At 33.8% G+C, this 19,834-nt stretch overlaps 1 protein-coding gene, 1 long non-coding RNA gene and 1 pseudogene across 3 annotated transcripts; all 3 read right to left on the bottom strand.

Annotated features, from left to right (window-relative positions):
- Positions 1-3,982: 3,982 nt before the first annotated feature.
- LOC115961498 lies at positions 3,983-7,193 on the bottom strand (annotated as a pseudogene). Its single transcript, XR_004085296.1, has 3 exons — positions 6,838-7,193; positions 5,306-5,493; positions 3,983-5,077 (listed from the first exon to the last, which is right to left on the bottom strand). The product of XR_004085296.1 is annotated as a UDP-glycosyltransferase 83A1-like (transcript).
- A 6,760-nt stretch (positions 7,194-13,953) lies between these two features.
- Positions 13,954-14,590, bottom strand: LOC115959240. Its single transcript, XR_004084809.1, has 2 exons — positions 14,477-14,590; positions 13,954-14,097 (listed from the first exon to the last, which is right to left on the bottom strand). It is a non-coding gene; the product is annotated as an uncharacterized LOC115959240 (long non-coding RNA).
- A 4,206-nt stretch (positions 14,591-18,796) lies between these two features.
- On the bottom strand, positions 18,797-19,588 carry LOC115961499 (UDP-glycosyltransferase 83A1-like). Its single transcript, XM_031080474.1, has one exon. The coding sequence runs from the start codon at positions 19,586-19,588 to the stop codon at positions 18,797-18,799; it is 792 nt and encodes a 263-aa protein (XP_030936334.1).
- Between the last annotated feature and the right edge of the window lie 246 nt (positions 19,589-19,834).

The raw sequence follows: 19,834 nt of genomic DNA on the forward strand, positions 1-19,834 counted from the left end.
ATTTATTTTTTTTTTATGTGGAACCAATAAAATGAAAGAAAAAGAATTTTCTAAACTTTTATTTTGAATAAAATTACTTATTTTCATTCAATTTCAATTGTTTTCAAGTCATACCTTTTTTAAGGCAAGTCATAAACCTTTAAGCAAAATAAATATTTTTAATTTTTGCTCCAAAAAAATAATAACTATTTTTATTTTTTATTTTACTTACCCCGTGCATCGCACGAGTCAGCGACTAGTTAGATATTAATTACAAAACCTACCAAAAACAATACCAAACAATCACTATAATTAACTGTAGGTGATCATAAATACTCATACCATGCTAATTATGGGCTTAGATATGAATTTAAGAATCCTGTTGTTGAAGCTCTTACACATATTGTTGAGTATGCTGTCAGTCAAGCTATCCTCACTAAACATGTGTCTAGCCCATTTTGTTGTTGAGTGAGCATCCAACCAACTATGTGCATTAGCATCAATCTCCTTCAGCTCATCCATCACCTTATCAAAGTCTTTTTTGTAAGTTGCCTTGGCTGCCCTCCAAAACGTATCTTTGATCAAAACACCAAGATGGTTCTTCCTGAAGTTGTTATAGAGGTGCCTACAGCAAATCCTATGTTCATACTGTGGCCAGTTGTCAATGAATGTTTGCACCAACCCTTGTCACAAACAATATCACAGGCAAGAATGTGAAATTAGTGGACCAAAAGTACAATGACTAAATACAGATTAAAACAACCAAATGGAGAATTAACTACACACCTTTTGCTGGTCTGACATAAACACCCATCTCCTATTCTAACCTATGTGTGCAAGTAACAGGTTGATGAACCAAGTCCAAGAGTCCTTGATTTCAGCCTCTATCACTGCATATGCAAGTAGAAAATACTCTTCATTAGGATCTCTGCATACTGCAATAATCAATTGTCCCCCTAACTTGGTTTTCAAATGGCAGGCATCCAATCCAATGAATGGCCTGCTTCCAACCAGAAACCCATTCTTGCATCCCTCCAAACATATATATAGCCTCTCAAAATAAGACACTCCACACACCAAGTCCATCTCAGCTACTAAATCACCATCATTGAAGGTATGTACCTTCATAAGTATTGTATTGCCAGGATTAGACCTCCTTAATTCCTCACAGTACTCACACAGTTGGTTGTACTGTTGTGTATAAGCCCCATCCACATAATCTCTAGCCTTATCCCTAGCCCTACTTGCTTTTCCTGCGCTTATGTTTAGGGTATACTTCTCATGGACAGCATCTTGGATGTCTCTCAGCTTGATGTTAGGATGTCTTTTCACCTTCTTCATCAACTTCTTCCCAATGTTAGATGAAGTACACCTAGGGATCTTAAAACTTCTCAAGCATGTATGTTCCAAAGTCAATGTCCTTAGTTGGTAGCTCCTCTCCCTTGGCACCTTTGTTAGATAGGCAATGAACTTGTAGTTTTCCTAGAAAATAGCTTACCCTTTGAAGGTCATTTTTTACAAATCTGATCCCCCATCCACCATGAACTACATATTCTTTTATAACTTCCTTGAATTTCTTGGGTGTTGTAAACAGCATATCTTTTTCAAAAGAAATACGTTCTGCCTTAGCCACTGGCTTAAACACAGGGAACTTCTTCACTTCCTCATTTTTCTGTCCTTTACCATTTCCCACATGCATACTTCTATCATACTCAAAAAATATCATCACTGTCATACCCAAGCTTATCATCAGATTATGATTCCACCAGACTGTGCAATTCCTCACTCTCATAATTAGAGTTCATTACACCAGTACCCATTTGGCCTTGTTCAACAACATCATCATCATCCTTACCATCCCAATTGTCACTACTGTCTTCAACAAAGTCCCGAACACCATGGTTCAACTCTACCTCATCATCTAGCCCACTTCCCCCACTATCACTACCATCACTTACAATAAAGACCTCAAGTGGGTGCTCAATGATAGGTTATTTACCTACTCTCGTTGAACCCATATGGGAAGCAACAACCTCAATGGGAACATCAGCATTAACCTCCTCAATAACAAATTCTGCACCTACTCTCCTAACATACACTTGTTCAGCATCCACCTCAGTTGACTCATCTTTATTGTTAAAAGTTTGATCATTAGCATACATGTCATCACTATCATAAAAAACTATAAAATTCACCCCCATCATGGTCATCATCATCACTATAATAACCCATAGGGCCTTGCTCCACTGCCAATGGCTGCACACCCTCACTAACATCCTCTTCATCAACTAGTATAGGATTATCTATTAGGTGCTCCACATACACGTGAATCTCTTCATGACCCTTCACTAATTTTGTCATGTACATGGCATCATCATCACCAACAACCAAATGGAAATTTGCCCTTTCTTGGTCCATACCAAGCATTGTATACCATAGCCTACTAACAGGTGTGTACCCAAAGTCCCTACATATACCCTCTATCTCGCCTTGGACCACTTATCAAGGTCACAATTATCAACTACATCTACTTCACCTCCCACACATTTTTTAGGGTTCTCAGTAAAATAGCCACCATGATGCACAGATATAATGAATAGGTCATCCATTCTGCATGCCATACACTCAAAACCAATTAAACAATGCTAGTTAAAGAAAAATAACAAAACAACTCCTATTTAAGAAAACACTGCTCATTTACCAACACATCACTAAATGAAGTAGCTCACTCTGCATGCAACATACCCTCAATACCAATTAAACAATGCAAGAACGATACAACACTCATTTACCAACACAACACCTAATAAAATATTTCATTCTGCATACAGACAACACAACACTCAATAAAGTATTTACCAATACAACACTAATCAAATAATTTTTCACAACACAGCACTAACTTCAATAGTTCTGTTATACTAAAATAGACATGCATTGTTATCAAATTACACAAAAAACCCTCAAACAATACTGTGGCTTACTTAACTCTCTTCAACAGGGGCACATAGGGAACACATGGACCACAATCAAAAGTAACATAAAAAAAGCATACAAAAATCATACAAAAACATTGTGGCCCCTACTACCAAAACCAACCAACAAGCATGTTGTAAAGTTATAAATAAGAACATAGATAGTGAAAGCAAATACCTTTTCACATACAAAGAGAGAGAGAGAGAGAAAATATTGCCTTCAAGTGGCAGAGATGGGTTTTGAGCGATGGTTGATGGTGATGGTGGCTTCAAGTGACAGAGCTGGTTGGTGATGGTTGATGATGGTGGTTTCAAGTGACAGAGCTGGATGATGGTGGTTTTAGGGAGAGGCTGATGGTGATTCCAGGGATTTATGGCTGATTTGGGGATTTTCGATGTATAAGCGCCATGTTTATTGGGTGGTTGACTCATATGATAAACACGTGTGAAGTAAATTGGGCGAGAAGGCCATGTGGCATGGCAAACTTGGCCAAGGTGGATTTTTAATGTTTTTAAATGATTTTTAATTCTCTTCGTAAGCCACATCAGCTTTCCCTGTTAGTTGGCTAACGATAAGGACTTAAATGTCACGTGTTAATTGGTTTAAGGACTAAAAGTGGTAAAAATAAAATATAGGGACCAAAATAGAAAAAAAAGTGCAAAATGTAGAGACCAAAAGTGCATTTACGCCAATAAAAAATGTGGGATTCAAACCCCCTACACCAAAAATCAATTCATGTCTTGGTCTTATGAATAAGAGTAATCACTATGAAACAGACATTATAGATTAAAATTCTACCACATCTATAAAAATAAATAAAAACCATTTAGCTAACAAATGGCTGATTAGTTTGACCGTACGCATTGAAACAAAATTAACTGGCCAACTATCAAAAGACTCCATATTGACATTATTATATATCTCACCCCCTGCTCTCACTTGATATGAGAAAAAATAATATTACAAGAGATATCAAATAATTGAGTTATAAGACTCTTGCCATAAAGAAAAAGAAGCTAGTTTAGCCTAAGAAGCACTAAAAGCTTGTTCAACTAATGATGCTAACTTTGCAATCCATTAAGGAAATTCAAACCCTTACATAGGTTGGTACACACGCACAATATTTCTTTCAATCTAAAGCTTCATTTTTATGGAACATGATTCAAAATAATATCTTAATAAGGACATACTTGAAAACACTTAGAAACAATATAACAGTAATACTTTATAACATCCTTAATGCTTTAATTGTTCAATAAAGCTTTCGAAATTCTTAGAAGAGGATCCACCTTCAGTTACACTCGTTTTGGCCATTTTCTTTAGCTCCAATGAATTTCTTTTTATACCATCATCAGAGAGTAATGTTTCTATTTTTGTTTTGATTTCATGCCTCGTGATGAGCCCATTTTCATCTGGGGTCAACCCTAAACCAATCTTCCAAACATCACATATGTAACTCCTATTATGGAATTGGTCTGAAAAGAAAGGCCAACATAGAAATCGGATTCCCATGCTTATACCCTCCAAGGTTGAATTCCATCCACAATGGCTTACAAAACATGCAATAGAAGGGTGGTCTAACACCTTCTCTTGAGGTGCCCTTCAACAATCATTCCACGATCATTTAGTCTTGTTCTAAACACATGCAAGAATTCAGCAAGTGGTCCATCTGTTATATCTGATCGGACAACCCACAAAAAAGTTTGGCCTATGAGTTCAAGACCATGTGCTAGTTCATCAAATTGTTTCTGGCTAAAGGTTGCTATGCTGCCAAAGGCAACATAAATGACTGAACCCACAGGTTGTTTATCAAGCCAGCTTAGACAAGTTGAATTCTGAGGCCAAAAGCTTCCAACATAATTGCTCAATTGATTGCCCAAAAGTAATGGGCCAATAGGTATGATCCCAGGAATTAAATCGGAGACTGCTGAGTCAAGTTCATGGAATGAGTTGCAGAGAAGCCAGTTGCATTGTTTCACATAATGGTTCACTCTCGAAGCATAATATTCAAAAATAATGTTTTGTTGCTTTGAGTCTCCTGGAAAGCTCCAAGGCAACTCAGTGCTACTGCATGCTGGGATTTCCTTTGACAACCAGATCGAGTTGTCTTTTATTGGAGTTCCTACAGGGTGATTCAACTATTTTTTTTTTTTCTCTCAAAATTAAACAAGTATATGTCACTAATTATGTGGCCGGTACATTCTTATCCTTTTTCACCTTTCTTATACCAAATATTAAAATACTGAAGATGCTTGATTATGAGTTGCTCAATAAGGTTTCAACATGTAAATCAAAATCTTTTCTAATAACATAGACAAGTTAGAATTATTAATAGCAGCAAGATTTTTACCTTTAGTATCTATTATTCCATCCTTAATAAGCTTCGGGACATGAAGTAAAAAAGCCAAGTTTCCTGGTCCAGCAGGCCAAACTGCCGCCCTTTTAATTCCCATCTTCTCAGCAACTTCTAGTGCCCACCCAGCCGCTATACTAGCAATGACACAACTGATCTGATCATCATCATTTGACTGATTAATTCTATGTTGCACGGACACGAACACGGACACGGGGATACGAAAATTTTTGAAAAATAAGGACACGACACGGCGGGGACACGGCGGTTAAATAATTAATTAAATTTTATATTTAGGCATATTTTTTAATATTTTTAGACAAAATACATTTATGTTTAGAATTTAAATTATGTAAGAACTACAAATAAGTAAACTAACACCCAAAATACTACAATAATACACAAAATCTTCAAGCACTTTCAGTATTTATTTTAGTAAAATTACCTACAATATTTAACTTTAATAAATAAATAAAACTATAGCAGGACACACAAAAACAAATTTATAAGTTATAACTAATATTAAAATATATATAAATATATATTAAAAAAAAAAAAACGACGGAGGGCACACAGGCCACACGCCACAGCAGCAGTAAAAATAAAAAAAAAAAAAACAAAAAAAAACAAAAACAAAAACAAAAAAAAACAAAAAAAAAAAACGCGTTATATATTATGTCTAAGTGCTAGTTTGGATAGCACTTTTATTTGCTGCGTTTGCGTTTCCCCCTTCCTTTCTCTTTTTTTTTTTTTTTTTTTTTTTTTTTTTTTGCCTTTTCAGCCGCAATGGTTGACCCATTCTCTGGTGAACAGTGTATTTATGCACTGTTCACGGTCCCACAAACTCCACTTTTTATCAATTTTTTCACTAAAAATGGGTCACATAATACTATTCACACATTTAAAAATTATTTTTCTACAGTATTTTCAGTTTTCAGTTTCAGCAAAATAAGTTCTATCCAAACACACCCTAAGTAACAGTAGATTCAAGTTAACATCGGAAAAGAAAAAAAAAAAAAAAAAAAAAAAAAAAAAGACAGAGAGAACAGAGAAGAGATCGGTCCGCGCCAAGAGAGAAAGGAAGGGACAGAGGACAGATGGCACGGCGTCGACGTCGGAGCTCGCCGATCGATCCGATCTAACTCCGGCGAGGGACAGAGGGCAGCGGCAGCGGCAGCGACAGCGGCAGCGGCAGCGGCAGCGACAGAGGGAGGGTGGATTGAGAAGATCTTGAGATGTGGTTTCAACTTTCAGTCTAAGAGACTCTAAACTTGCTATATTATTTTAGGGTTATCACAAAATCAACGGCATTGGTAAGTTCCGGTCAAAATCTGTGATTTTTTTCTTTTTTTTTTCACTGGTGGCGTGTCAGAGGCGTCGGAACCATGTCGGCGCCGTGTCGGAGAAGCGAAAAAAAGAAAAAGAAAAGGGACACCGCCGGACACCGGAATCTGGCGCGTCGTCCCCGTTCCGGTGTCCAACACGTGTCGGACGCAGACACGACGCCAAAAATGGTGTGTCCGTGCAACCTAGGATTAATTTTCTCAATCAAGTCCATCAAATGGACTGGCATAACTTTCAGCATACTTTGTGTCAGCTTAAGAACATCTTTTCGATCATCCCCAGGTTCTAGCCCATCTGGGATTGAGACTAGCCTTATTGGGCTCTTCTCTTCACTCTTCACTACCATTGAAGCTGTGACTTTTGCATGTATAAACTCAGTGTTAACAAATGTGACCTTGATCCCATGATCAACAATCTTGTGTGACAACTTCATTAGAGGGGCAACTTGACCCTATACAGGACATGGTATGACCAGTACATGTGGTTGCCTGCCCCGGCTGTCCATGACACAAAGTTTCAAAGGGATTTCGGGCTCACGCATTTTAAGAGGTATTGATCGGATTTTTATAGCTCTTTCTCACAAACGTGAAATCGGAAGGGGGACGGGCTACAAATAATAAAATAATATTTTTAAATAATTAATAAAACCAAATATGCTACTTGAGGGGAAGTAAAGTGTGGGAGGTTGTAGGGGATTCCAGTTTTTCAGTTTAGAATTGTTTTTTGTTTCGAGGGAAGGAGGTTTAAAAATATTTATAATAGATTTTTAGTTTGAATAGAATATAAATTTGATAAAATTTTTCGTAGATTAAACTGTTGTTAATTTTATCCGTTAATTTAAGGAAATATATCCTAATAATTAAAAAATAATAATTTAATAATTAATGACAATAGTTGTTTATTAGGAAAAAAATTGTTCCAATGTGAGAGAGAGTATAATATAAATTTATCAACTTCTATAAATCTATATACAACATGTATATCTATCCAAAACAAATACATATGCATAAGTTGTAACTTGAAAAAAACAAAAAATAAAATAAACAAAAACGTGGGGTGCAAAAGGGATTCTATGGAAAGTCTATGGGTGAATATATGTATTAAAATAATGATAATAGATTTTTAGTTGGAGTGAGATTTAAATTTCTAAAACTTAGATGCATGTTGCATGTCTTAAAACACTTATTATTACTTTAACAAAAAAAAAAATGATTAAAAACAAATAAGTTGGTCTCTATCTACTAAAATTTAGATTCACATTGCATGCTTTGTTAAAAAAAACTTATAGTTATTTTACTTTAAAAAAATTAACAAGAACAAATAAGTTGTTGTCTTTATCAATTGAAACACACTTTTTGTTAAAACACTTATTGTTATTTTATCTAAAATGCATGTTGCATGCTTTGTTAAAACACTTATCGTTATTTAATCTAAAGAAATTGATAAAAACAAATAAATTGTTGTCTTTATCAACTGAAACTTAGATGTATGTTGCATACTTTGTTAAAAACAAATAAGTTGGTCTCTATCTACTAAAATTTAGATTCACGTTGCATGCTTTGTTAAAAAAAACTTATTGTTATTTTACTTTAAAAAAAATTAACAAGAACAAATAAGTTGTTATCTCTATCAATTGAAACACACTTTTTGTTAAAACACTTATTGTTATTTTATCTAAAATGCATGTTGCATGCTTTGTTAAAAAACTTATCGTTATTTAATCTAAAGAAATTGATAAAAACAAATAAATTGTTATCTTTATCAACTGAAACTTAAATGTATGTTGCATACTTTGTTAAAACACTTATTGTTATTTAATCTAAAGAAATTGATAAACAAATAAATTGTTGTCTTCATCAACTGAAACTTATATGCATGTTGCGTATTTTGTTAAAACATTTATTGTTATTTTACCTTATCATTTAAAATCAAATAAATTGTTGTCTTTATCAAGTGATACTTAGATGCATATTATATGTTTTATTAAAACACTTATTATAATTTTTTTAAAGTGTAAATATACGTTTGGTCCTACATTTTGGGCCAATTTCCTTTTTGCTACTCACTTTTTTTTCTCCGGATACAACTTCATGGCCTTGTGCAGGGTATGCTATTGCTAGCACGTGTTCGCTTGCCCATAATATGTGCTGGTCACTTACTACCTTCATACACCAACATATACATATTTGTATCAGTAGTATGCCCTTAAGCCCATGAATCAGTCTCTCTTAAAAAAATAAATAATAAATTTTATATATATATATATATATATATATTAAGAATGAGGTTTTGATCTCAAATTCTGCAAAAGTAAAAGTTACGTGTACAATATTATTTAGACCTTCAGTATAACCTTTTGCCTTGAAACATTTATATAAGTGAAGTAATTACGGATTTGCTGGCTTAAGCAAATCTTTGAAATAGGCTAAATCTTGTTATACACTCTTTGTAAAAACACAACTTTAATTAACCCATATGGCAGGAAAATTGCACTGACCTCCCTAAGGTTTTATGTCATTACACTCACCTCTCCTTTATTTTGAAATAAGACACTCACCTTTTCTTGATGACTAAAAAAATGAGCTAAAAATCTCAAAAAAACAAATTCAAATCCTCTATTAGAGAGTGTGAGGATGGCAGTTTAAGTTAAGGGTTGAATACGAAATTCATCATTTCTAAAACTTTCTTTTCAGTCATCTAAGGGAGGTTAGTCATGTTAGTGTAAATAATTTGTATTTTAAGAGAGGTGAGTGTTTTATTCCAGACCAGATGAGAGGTGAGTCTAAATTCTGAAAAACTCAAGAGAGATCAGTGTAATTTACTCTCATTAATTATTATAAAATAGAAAATGTGAAAAAACAAGATACCAAAATCAGCAATGATGAGAACAATCTGAACAACATCATTTTGATTGGTCTTCTTATCGAGTCCTCCAGTTAACCAGGCATGACTCTACTGAGCAATAATCCCACCTAGCTTCCTTTCATCTTTTGGGTCATCACCAGTCTCCAACCCTTCACGAACTGAACAGATGGCAGTGCTGATCCTCAACTCCAATTAACATTGGTACAATGCAATCTTCATTGACATTGTCTTAAAGTATAATTATTGTTGAGTATGTAAGTATGAGTAAAGTCTCACGGTGAATAATAATGATAAGAATGAGTAGTTAATTATATATAGTTAGGCCCAAACTCATAGATTTAAACTTTTGGAATAAGTAGTGTCCTTATATGTTATATTAACCAGTCGCTAACCCGTGCGATGCACGGGAAAACACAAAGAATATCTACAAAATCTATATAACATTATAGTTATATTTGTTAGGTTCAAACACCCCCTTCTTGAATTATCAAATTATTAAAAAAAATTAACCCTCTTGTTTTCATAGCTCATATTTAAACAATCGCAGTAGAAAATTTTCTATTAATAGTAAAATTTGTGTAAAGACAAATTACAGTTTCATGTAAAGTGTACATACCCATACTCTATACCTCTAAGGAAGGAAACATCACAAACTCTTTACATATGTAGGATAGATTTAAAACAAACTACATATATTCCAAGTTTGATAAGCCAACTCAATGGTAGAAAAATGTTCTTTATAAAATTAGATAGTAACATATTTTACAAAAGGGGGCAATTTTTTGTAACTCTATCTTGCTGCTCATATTCTGCAATATACAACAAAGTGATTTATTTATCTAGGTATAATGGGCAATAGCATTGGTTGTTCTTAAGCACAATTCAATATAGACAAATGAGATAGAAAAGAAAAAAAGTAACATAACAAATACAAAAAATACCATTGTTCCAGCCCTCTATAACTCCATAAACAGAATCCTTTCCTAGCCTAGAAATACAAAAAGTTCTGTCCTTCCCCACATACCTGAGAGGGCCAAGACCACCAACAACTCTCCACAGCAGTCAGACCAACCTCTCAAAGAAACCCAAGGAAAGCACAACCAAAAACATATAAAGCTTCCTCCTTTTTCTTATTGAACCAAGAAACCCAGCAAAGGCAGCTTCTTTTCCCATTCACCCTGCACAACCAACAGCAAGAACATATACAACAAAGCAAGCAGCAAGGCATAGGAGCAAAAAACAGAAAATAACTCTATCTCTACCTTTCCCAACATCCTTGATTGTAGGTCCTTACTTTCTCTTATCTTCTGCTTTAACATATATAGTATTAGATTAGATATTGATTTGAAATCACGTGAATAAACTGCTAGTTTTCCATCATTCTTTGGACAATATTCTCCCCCCTCCTTGCAATAGGATTTCAAAAAGAGCAATTAAGAATTTTGATTGAATGATTAAATTTACGATTTTTAGATAAGTGGTAATTTATTTATAAATAGCTTTTCTCTCTCTCTCTTTCTCTGTTTCTCAATTAATCATTATATCTCTGTCAAAGACCCAAACTCTCAACCCAATAATATAGATTCAATTTTGAATGTGTGTTTGTCTTCCTTATAATCTCAGAAACTGAGTTGTGTGTTCAAAACCGCGCAGCAAACCATTACTACCAATCCATATAACAAAATGTAATAAGGGAAACAAAAATCATCAAGCAAAAAAACATTTCTTGACAAAAAAACCATTTGTAAGTGAATTTAATATCAGGGTCTGAATTGTAATTTGTGAGCTTGATTGAATAATTTAAAAATGGAAAATAAATTGAATATAAATTAAGTCAAATCAATGTCAAGACCATGTAAGAAAACATTTTTTTTCACATTAAATTCAGTAAAGAAAATTGAGTATAGCACATACACAGCAAACTGAATTAGTGAAAAAATCTTCAACTGATCCAAGTTCAATCAAACATAAACTCTGTCAATTTATATAAAATAAAAATCAGACATAGTAACTTTATTTTTTTGCTTAGAATCAAGACAAAAAAATTTACTATTAAATTCCCACGTTACTATCATAGTATCATCATAAGAGAATCAGACCAAATGTTATAAAATGATAACATGAGTAAGACCTGGTAGTTGAAGGAATTGAGTTTTATAAAAAATTTGTGAAAAAAATCAGATAGAAAATTATGAATATTAGCCTGCACCCATTATAGACCAGCAGATCTGGCCTTAGTATCATATAAATGAAGTACCAACACATAGTGAATAACAGAAGGGAGAAATAATTTGTACTTTTTGGCCAATCTGCTAGTGTCGGGTCCTCCCAAGCTTGGCCAGCAGCTTTGCAAGGAACTACTCTCTTCTTGGTTTCTGCTTTGTGCTCAATCTCATTGCTTGCAAGGGCAGCCTTTATGCTCTCAAGTGCTTCTGGTGTAATTTTTTGTGCATGTATTTGAAACAATTGTTGTGCCTGTTCAAATACAGCACTTTTAATTATAAAAATATAATATTCATTTATAAAATAAAGAATACAAAGATCAGAAACCATCCGCACGATTTAATTCTCCTTTTCTTTTGGTTACAGACAGATTGGTGCTCTTCCTAATCATTTAAAAAAACTGATTTCATGTCACAAAGGTGGAGAATGGTGGTTTGGGGAGTGGGTTTGGCTATGGGTCTTTGTTTTGGAAGAAGGAGAAGGGGAACGGTGGAGGAAAGTGAAGGGGTTTGCATTTTCTCTCGAAAGTGGAGATTGGTGGTTCTGGTATCGGGTTTAGCTGTGAGTCAATAGACAGCTAAAACTACAAATACAAAACAAAGTCAACAGACTCAAGAATACCCCCAAGTTTGAGATAACCAAGAAACTTAAATATGCAATCACATTCCAATTTCAAATTCTTTCTCAAAACATATTATTAATAAATATGCAAGAAACAGTACATAATAAAGGAAAGGTAAATACCTGATTGTCCTCGTCTTGTAGTACAAAGAATCATATGTAACCCCTCCTTAATCATGTTCAGCTACAAACTTGAAAAAAAGAAAAAAGAAAAATGCAAGCACCTACAACAAAAGTGAAATAAAATAGAATACCATAGAAAAATCTTAGTAGAAATAACATAAAGTAATTCACAATTGGCAAATAAACAAAGCAAAATTCACAATTCACAAAGGTATCTAAAAGGAACCTTCACAATTGATTGTGCTTCCATTTACTTTTGCTTCATTGTTGTTTTTTTTCCTCAACACCCAAACCGATGCTCAAAAACCAATTACGCAAACTGGCCACTATCAAAGTATTTGTATTTGCACATTTCTAGTAATTACGCAATTTACAAAAAAACAAAAAACAAAACCACATTCACAATGTTTCCACAAGTTCATCCTATTAACTATTACCTAATTGGGAAAACAATAGGGGGGGGGGGGGGTCATCAACCTCAAATGTGTCATTTACAGCATCTCCATATTGTCCAATGTATTGGGCACAACAATTTTACACACCAATACAGCATTACAAAAAACCCAGATATATATTTTCAACCCATAAACAGGGCAAAACCCAGGTGGGGGATTTCCATTGAATTTAGTTCAATTTGCAATGAGAGGAATAAGATGATGACATTAGAATTTAGAAGGCTAGATACATTACAGACCAGAAGTTGACAGAGGAGCTCCATATCAAACTAAGATTGGAAAAACTAATAAGGAATTGGGATCCAAGACTTTAATAAGTTAGCTGAGAAAATATTGTATGAAACCCCAACCCCTTAAAAAGTCTCAACTGTACCCAAAATCAACCTCAATTCAAGACGTCAATATACAAATTTTACATATAAACCACACATAATCAAAACCATACTACTAACAACAAAATATACCAAAGAAGAAAATGTTACAGAAAATTAATTTATATATATGAAAAGAAACATATATATACAGCAATTTCTTCATCACAATTTGTGAATAGAACACTACAATATACTATGATATTAAAACTCCAAGCATAAAAGCAGATTTAAAACAGCAACCAAATATTTGCTGTAACTATTAAAAACCTGCTCCATATCTGTAAAGAAAAAAAAAAGAAAAAAAACCCACCATGGTATACGTTGACCATAACCCAGAAACTTAAATTAAATCCAAATGTTACAATTTCTTCCCATAAAGCTCTGCCTAAAAATATAGTTTTGCAAGCTTTTGTGGAATATAACTTTCATCAATTGTTCAAATATTGAAAGGACAACACAAAGTTCAACAAATGTTAGAATTTCTTCCCATAAAGCTCTGCCTAAAAATATAGTTCTACAAGCTTTTGTGGAATATAACTTTCATCAATTGTTCAAATATTGAAAGGACAAAACAAAGTTCAACAACTGGTGCACAACATTAAACCTGGTCATAAAAATTAGTTTTTTTTTTTTTTTTTTGGTTCCCTTTCTCTTATGGCAAAACAGAAGCTTTATATCAAGCAGATGGTGTGTGTCTATGAAAAGTGAAACTATTTTGATTCTAGGAAAGTTAACTAACCTGGGTTGGAGGAGAAAGATGAAGAAGAAGAACATGATTTATCAGCTACGAAATCAGAGAAAGAAATCAAATTAAAAAAAAATTAATTTAACAAATCCTTAGGTGTAAATTAAATGAAATCAACAATAATCAAACTGAAAGCAATTCAAACATTAACGAATTAGTAAAAATAAATAAAAGTTAAAACGTTTCACAGATATTTAATGCGATTCGTACTAACAGGTTTAATCATAAAGAAATCAGATTAAAAAAAATTTAATTTAACAAATCCTTAGGTGTAAATTAAATGAAATCAACAATAATCAAACTGAAAGCAATTCAAACATTAACGAATTAGTAAAAATAAATAAAAGTTAAAACGTTTCACAGATATTTGATGCAATTCATACTAACAAATTTAATCATAAAGAGAGAAAAGAGTTACCTTCTTTGGAAGAGTCGGCAGTTTGGGCTAATACCTTAGAGAGAATGATTGAGAGGATTAAACCCAGATTTTGAAACCCAGAGGATGAAACCCAGAGGCCTGCGTTAGGAAGGGGTGAAGTGGTTAGAGAGAAGAAGGTTTTGGATGAGCATACTTGAGGGCTGAAGAGATAATCAAACGGTGGAGCCGACAAATATAGAACTGGAGAAGGGTGGTGCCGGAGAAGGTGGAGGCATTGAGCCGTTGAGCTGCGATTTGCGTGTGGGGGAACAGCAGAGCATTGTCTGCGTTTTGGAGGAAGGAAGGAGAAGGTAGAACATGATAGGGGCTTAGGGTTCTGATTTTGCGTTTAAGTTTTTTTTTTGGGTTTAAAAGTTTTTTTTTTTTTTTTAGGAAGGAGAAGGTAGAACGTGTTAGGGGCTTAGGGCTCTGATTTTGCGTTTAAGTATTTTTTTTGGGTTTAAAAATTTTTTTTTTTTTTTTGGTTTATGATTTTTTTTTAATATTGTGCTGACGTGGAAAATTGTGGGAGCTTCAAAAGTTTCGGTTTTATATATATATATATATAGACTATTCAATTGGAATGGAAGTAAAGTCGAGATATGTATACTTTGAACCCACACAAATGTGCATTCCACAACGCAAGCTATGAGAGACCACAACCGAGACCTTGGCCCACCTCTACCTTGGGCCAAACCTCCATAAATGGTTGAGATCTTGTTCGTGTCCCTCATGGTGGTGATTCAACTTAATATATATTTCCTCCTAAATCAAAGGTTTTGTATGGAGTTGCCACTTATTTTATTGGAAAATTAAGAAAACCATAAACAAATAAATAAAATGTCTCATTCCATTGGTTTGATAAAAATGTACATCAATTTGATTACAACTTAAAACATTATATGGTTGCAGTCCTAGATATAATCTAAGAGAAAAGTTACATGGCTTTAATTCTAGTTACATTCTAAAAAGATGATACTTGGACAAAACCTTAATCTAAGAACCCGTAATCTAAGTTTGAATGCTAAGTTACAAGGTGGAATGGTGTTCACCACCAGATAAAATTAGTCTACTAGACTATGGTGGCCAATTAACATGTCACATCCCCAAATAAATAATGTGCTATAAGCAAACAAGCGCATGTCAAGATTGAAAAGAAGGGGATCGATGATGAACATGCCATAAGAACATGATTTGAAATTTAAAAGAAGAACATGTGATTGTTTGTGATTAGTGATGATCATGGACCTATGATATAAAAAAATTATGAGAGAATGGAAAAATAAACATGTTATTGCATGTAATTAATGGGAATTAAAGATTAACCATGATTAATTTTATCTCATGAACTACATATGAACAAATTAATCTCACAAGAACATCACTAACATGCTTTGAACCTAGTTACCATGATAACATCACCACAAAATATGTTTTTATTCTATCATAATAGAACTAAAACATAACAACACTAACCTGCATAAAATTAAATAAACAACAAAAGGGGGGGAAGTTCTCTAGAACCATAAAATACGAGCAATGAAATACTTCATCGCTATCCAAGACTAGGAAGGTTGGATGCACAATGACCATTATTTTTTTTTCTTCCACTCAAGCTCTAGAAGAGTGGGGTGCCTTGAACTATGAATCCCTTGTATATTTAAAGAGCATAAGAAGACTCTAGAAAGGGGAAAAAACTTAGGTGGTCTGGGAGCAATGCTCCCTTCTCTCACATGAGGGGTGGGTCTCACCTCTCATGTGAGAGGAGGGAGCATTGCTCCCGGAGCATGTAAGAATTACCCCTAGAAAGGGGGTAGGTGGGCTAACTTCAATGGTGGCTCCAAGAATTTTTCTTAGGGTGTTCCTTAAGAAGCATAAATTATACAATCTAATAAAAAGAGAAATTCATATATTGTCAACAACAATAATATAAAAAAAAAAATACGCAAATACATAAAGCTTACAATTGCCTTCTACGAGTTTTCATATTTTGAAATCAATACATGATAGTCTCATTATCAATGCTACAAGCTACATCTCTTTCAATTTACACAACCAAGTAATCATTCATCCACTGAATGTAGAACAAATTATGGGGCAAAATTTAATTTTATTGGCATAAAAATTTTAAAAATAAAATAAAATAAAAACTGAGGATGTTCCCAAATTTTTTTTGAAGGGTAGACAAATAAAAAAAATTTAATTATTATATAAAAAAAAAAATTCAGCCACCCCTGGCTAACTTGGATTTTGGGAGCTTTGAATTCATATTTTGAAGTCGAAGGGAAAAAAAAGAGCTAGAATTTGAAATTTTGAGTCAGCTGGTTTCAACACTTGGATATTGCCCTATGTCTACTGATCAGCAGATGGAGTAGCAGAGCCAATGCCAGCCTACGTTTTTATTCTTTTTTGGGATAAAAATTAAGGTAAAACTAGGACTCTTGCCAATTTCAGGCCAAATTACATTGACTTTAGTAATAATAACCCTTAATTATTGCCTAATCATCCAGTATCCCTTTTAAAATATTATTTAACCAATCAATTAGGGATTATTAATGTTTGACAATATAAATTGTCCAATGTGCGCTCCCTCATGATTATTTTAAGTCAAATCCAAAAATATTGTGACACGTCATTAATTTTAAATTTATTCCTTATGGAACCAATCAAAATCAAATTTTCATAATTACACGTGATTAGTCTAAATCATGCAAATGCATTCAGCCATTGAAATTTGATTTCACAATATCTTTCAATCCAATGGTTCAATTGGAGCTCATGGCATATCATTTTGATCGTTAAGCTTCAAGATTTATTTTGTGAGAAGTAATTAGAAATCCAAAGTCTAAAATTATAATTCAACCGTTAGATGTGAAACTACCTTCTTACCCTTATATGAGGTTAAATGCAAGTAGTGAAATAGGGTTAAGGCTTCATTTGGGAGTTCATAAGGGAATGAAATGGAATGATCATAAGGGAATGGAAAGGAATTGAATGGAATGGAATGTATTTAAGTAAGAGAAAGAAATGGAAAAGAATGGAATGGAGTGGAAATAAGCAACCTTGATTGGATGTTTTAAAATAAAGAAATGGAAATGAATGAAAATAAATGGAATGTAAGTAATCTTGTTTGGAAGTAACATGGAAGGAATGGAATTGATTCATTTTATGACAATATTACTATTAGACCCCTATTTTAAAATAAAGGGTTGAATATATAGGGGTATTTTGGGAGTTTTAGTAAAAAAATCATTAAATCTAATTCTATTCCCTCCCATTCCTCCCAATTTCGAGGGGAATGACAATTTGAGGTTTTAGGGTAATAAAGAGGAATGAGTGTTCCCTTCTACCCATTCCATTCCCTCCCACTTAAACTCCCAAACAAGGAAATGAACTCTCCATTCCCTCCATTAAAACTCTCAAATAGGAGAATGAAAGAATATTCTAAAATTATTCTTTTCATTCCTTTCCATTCTATTCCATTTCCTCCCCCCAAATGAGGCCTAAGGGTGTGCATGGGTTGAGTTAGGTTGGGCTGGAGGGGTTTTTCAACCCAACTTGACCTTGTCGGGTTGAGAATTTTCTAACCTAACTCACATGGGTCGAGTTGATGGGTTATGCATATATATTTTATGCCTTATAAAAGTTGGGATTTCATTAATTATTTAAACATTATTTTCAATAAATTATTACAATCCATTTAATATGCTTAAATTATATTCTAAATTCCAAAAATAATTCTCAAAATACCAAAATCAATCAAACAGTAAGGGTCATATTTTTATGTATTGCCATATCCGAGATCAAAACGTAGTTTTTATGTAATTCATTCTAAGTTTAAGCTTGTCACATTTTATCTACAACTAGGATAAATCGAAAACACAATACTGCTCAAGAAATGTTGAAATTGCAATTCTGGCTACTTGTCAATCTATTGAGAATAAATGAATCTCAATACATGTCTCAACACCTCTCGATCCATAGAGACTTGGGAAAACTAAACAAAAATTTTCTGTTTTAGCTTGCAGTGACTTGGCCTTTCTAGAGATTCATGCACTAGGGTTCCATAGCATATAAAAGATATTTTATCATCTTCATCATAGATATAGAAAGACACACGCATAACAAGGAGTTGTTGCAACGTTTGTGCACTTCGGGTTTTGCACCAAGATGATACCGGTATAAGGAAATTCGCACACGCACACTATTTCTTTCAATCTAAAGCTTCATTTTTAAGGAACACGATTCAAAATAATATCTTAATAAGGACGTGCTTGGACACACTTAGAAACAGTATAACAGTAACACTTTATAACATCCTTAATGCTTTAATTGTTCAATAAAGCTTTCGAAATTCTTAAAAGAGGATCCACCTTCAGTTACACTCGTTTTGGCCATTTTCTTTAGCTTCAGTGCATTTGTTTTTATACCATCATCAGAGAGCAGTGTTTCTATTTTTGTTTTGATTTCATTCCTCGTGATGAACCCATTTTCATCTGGGGTTAACCCTAAACCAATCATCCAAACATCACATATGTAACACCTATTATGTAATTGGTCTATAAAGAAAGGCCAACATAGAAATCGGACTCCTATGCTTATACCCTCCAAGGTTGAATTCCATCCACAAAGGCTTAGAAAACATGCAATAGAAGGATGGTCTAACACCTTCTCTTGAGGTGCCCATTCAACAATCATTCCACGATCATTTAGTCTTGTTCTAAACACAAGCAAGAATTCAGCAAGTGCTCCATCTGTTATGTCTGATCCAACAACCCACAAAAATGGCTTGCCTATGAGTTCAAGACCAAGTACTAGTTCATCAAACTGTTGCTGCCTGAAGATTGCTAAGCTACCAAAAGCAACATAAATGACTAAACCCACAGGTTGTTTATCAAGCCAACATAGACAAGTTGAATTCTGAGGCCAAAAGCTTCCAACATAATTGCTTAATTGATTGCCCAAAAGTAATGGGCCAACAGGTTTGATCCCAGGAATTAAATCGCAGGCCAGTGAGTCAAGTTCATGAAATGAGTTACTGAGAAGCCAGTTGCATTGTTTCACATAATGGGTCACTCTTGAAGAATAATATTCAAAAATAATGTTTTGCATCTTTGAGTCTCCTGAAAAGCTCCAAGGCAGCTCAGTGCTACTCCATGCTGGGATTTCCTTTGACAACCAAATCAAGTAACCTTTTATTAGAGTTCCTACAAGGTGGTTCAACTTTTTTTTTATCAAAATTAAACAAGTATATGTCACTAATTATGTGGATGGTACATTCTTATCCTTTTTCACATTTCTTATACCAAATATTAAATACTGAACATGCTTGATTATGAGTTGCTCAATTAGGTATCA

The sequence above is a fragment of the Quercus lobata genome, chromosome 9 (genome assembly GCF_001633185.2).
Source record: "Quercus lobata isolate SW786 chromosome 9, ValleyOak3.0 Primary Assembly, whole genome shotgun sequence".
Taxonomy (NCBI): Eukaryota; Viridiplantae; Streptophyta; class Magnoliopsida; order Fagales; family Fagaceae; genus Quercus; species Quercus lobata.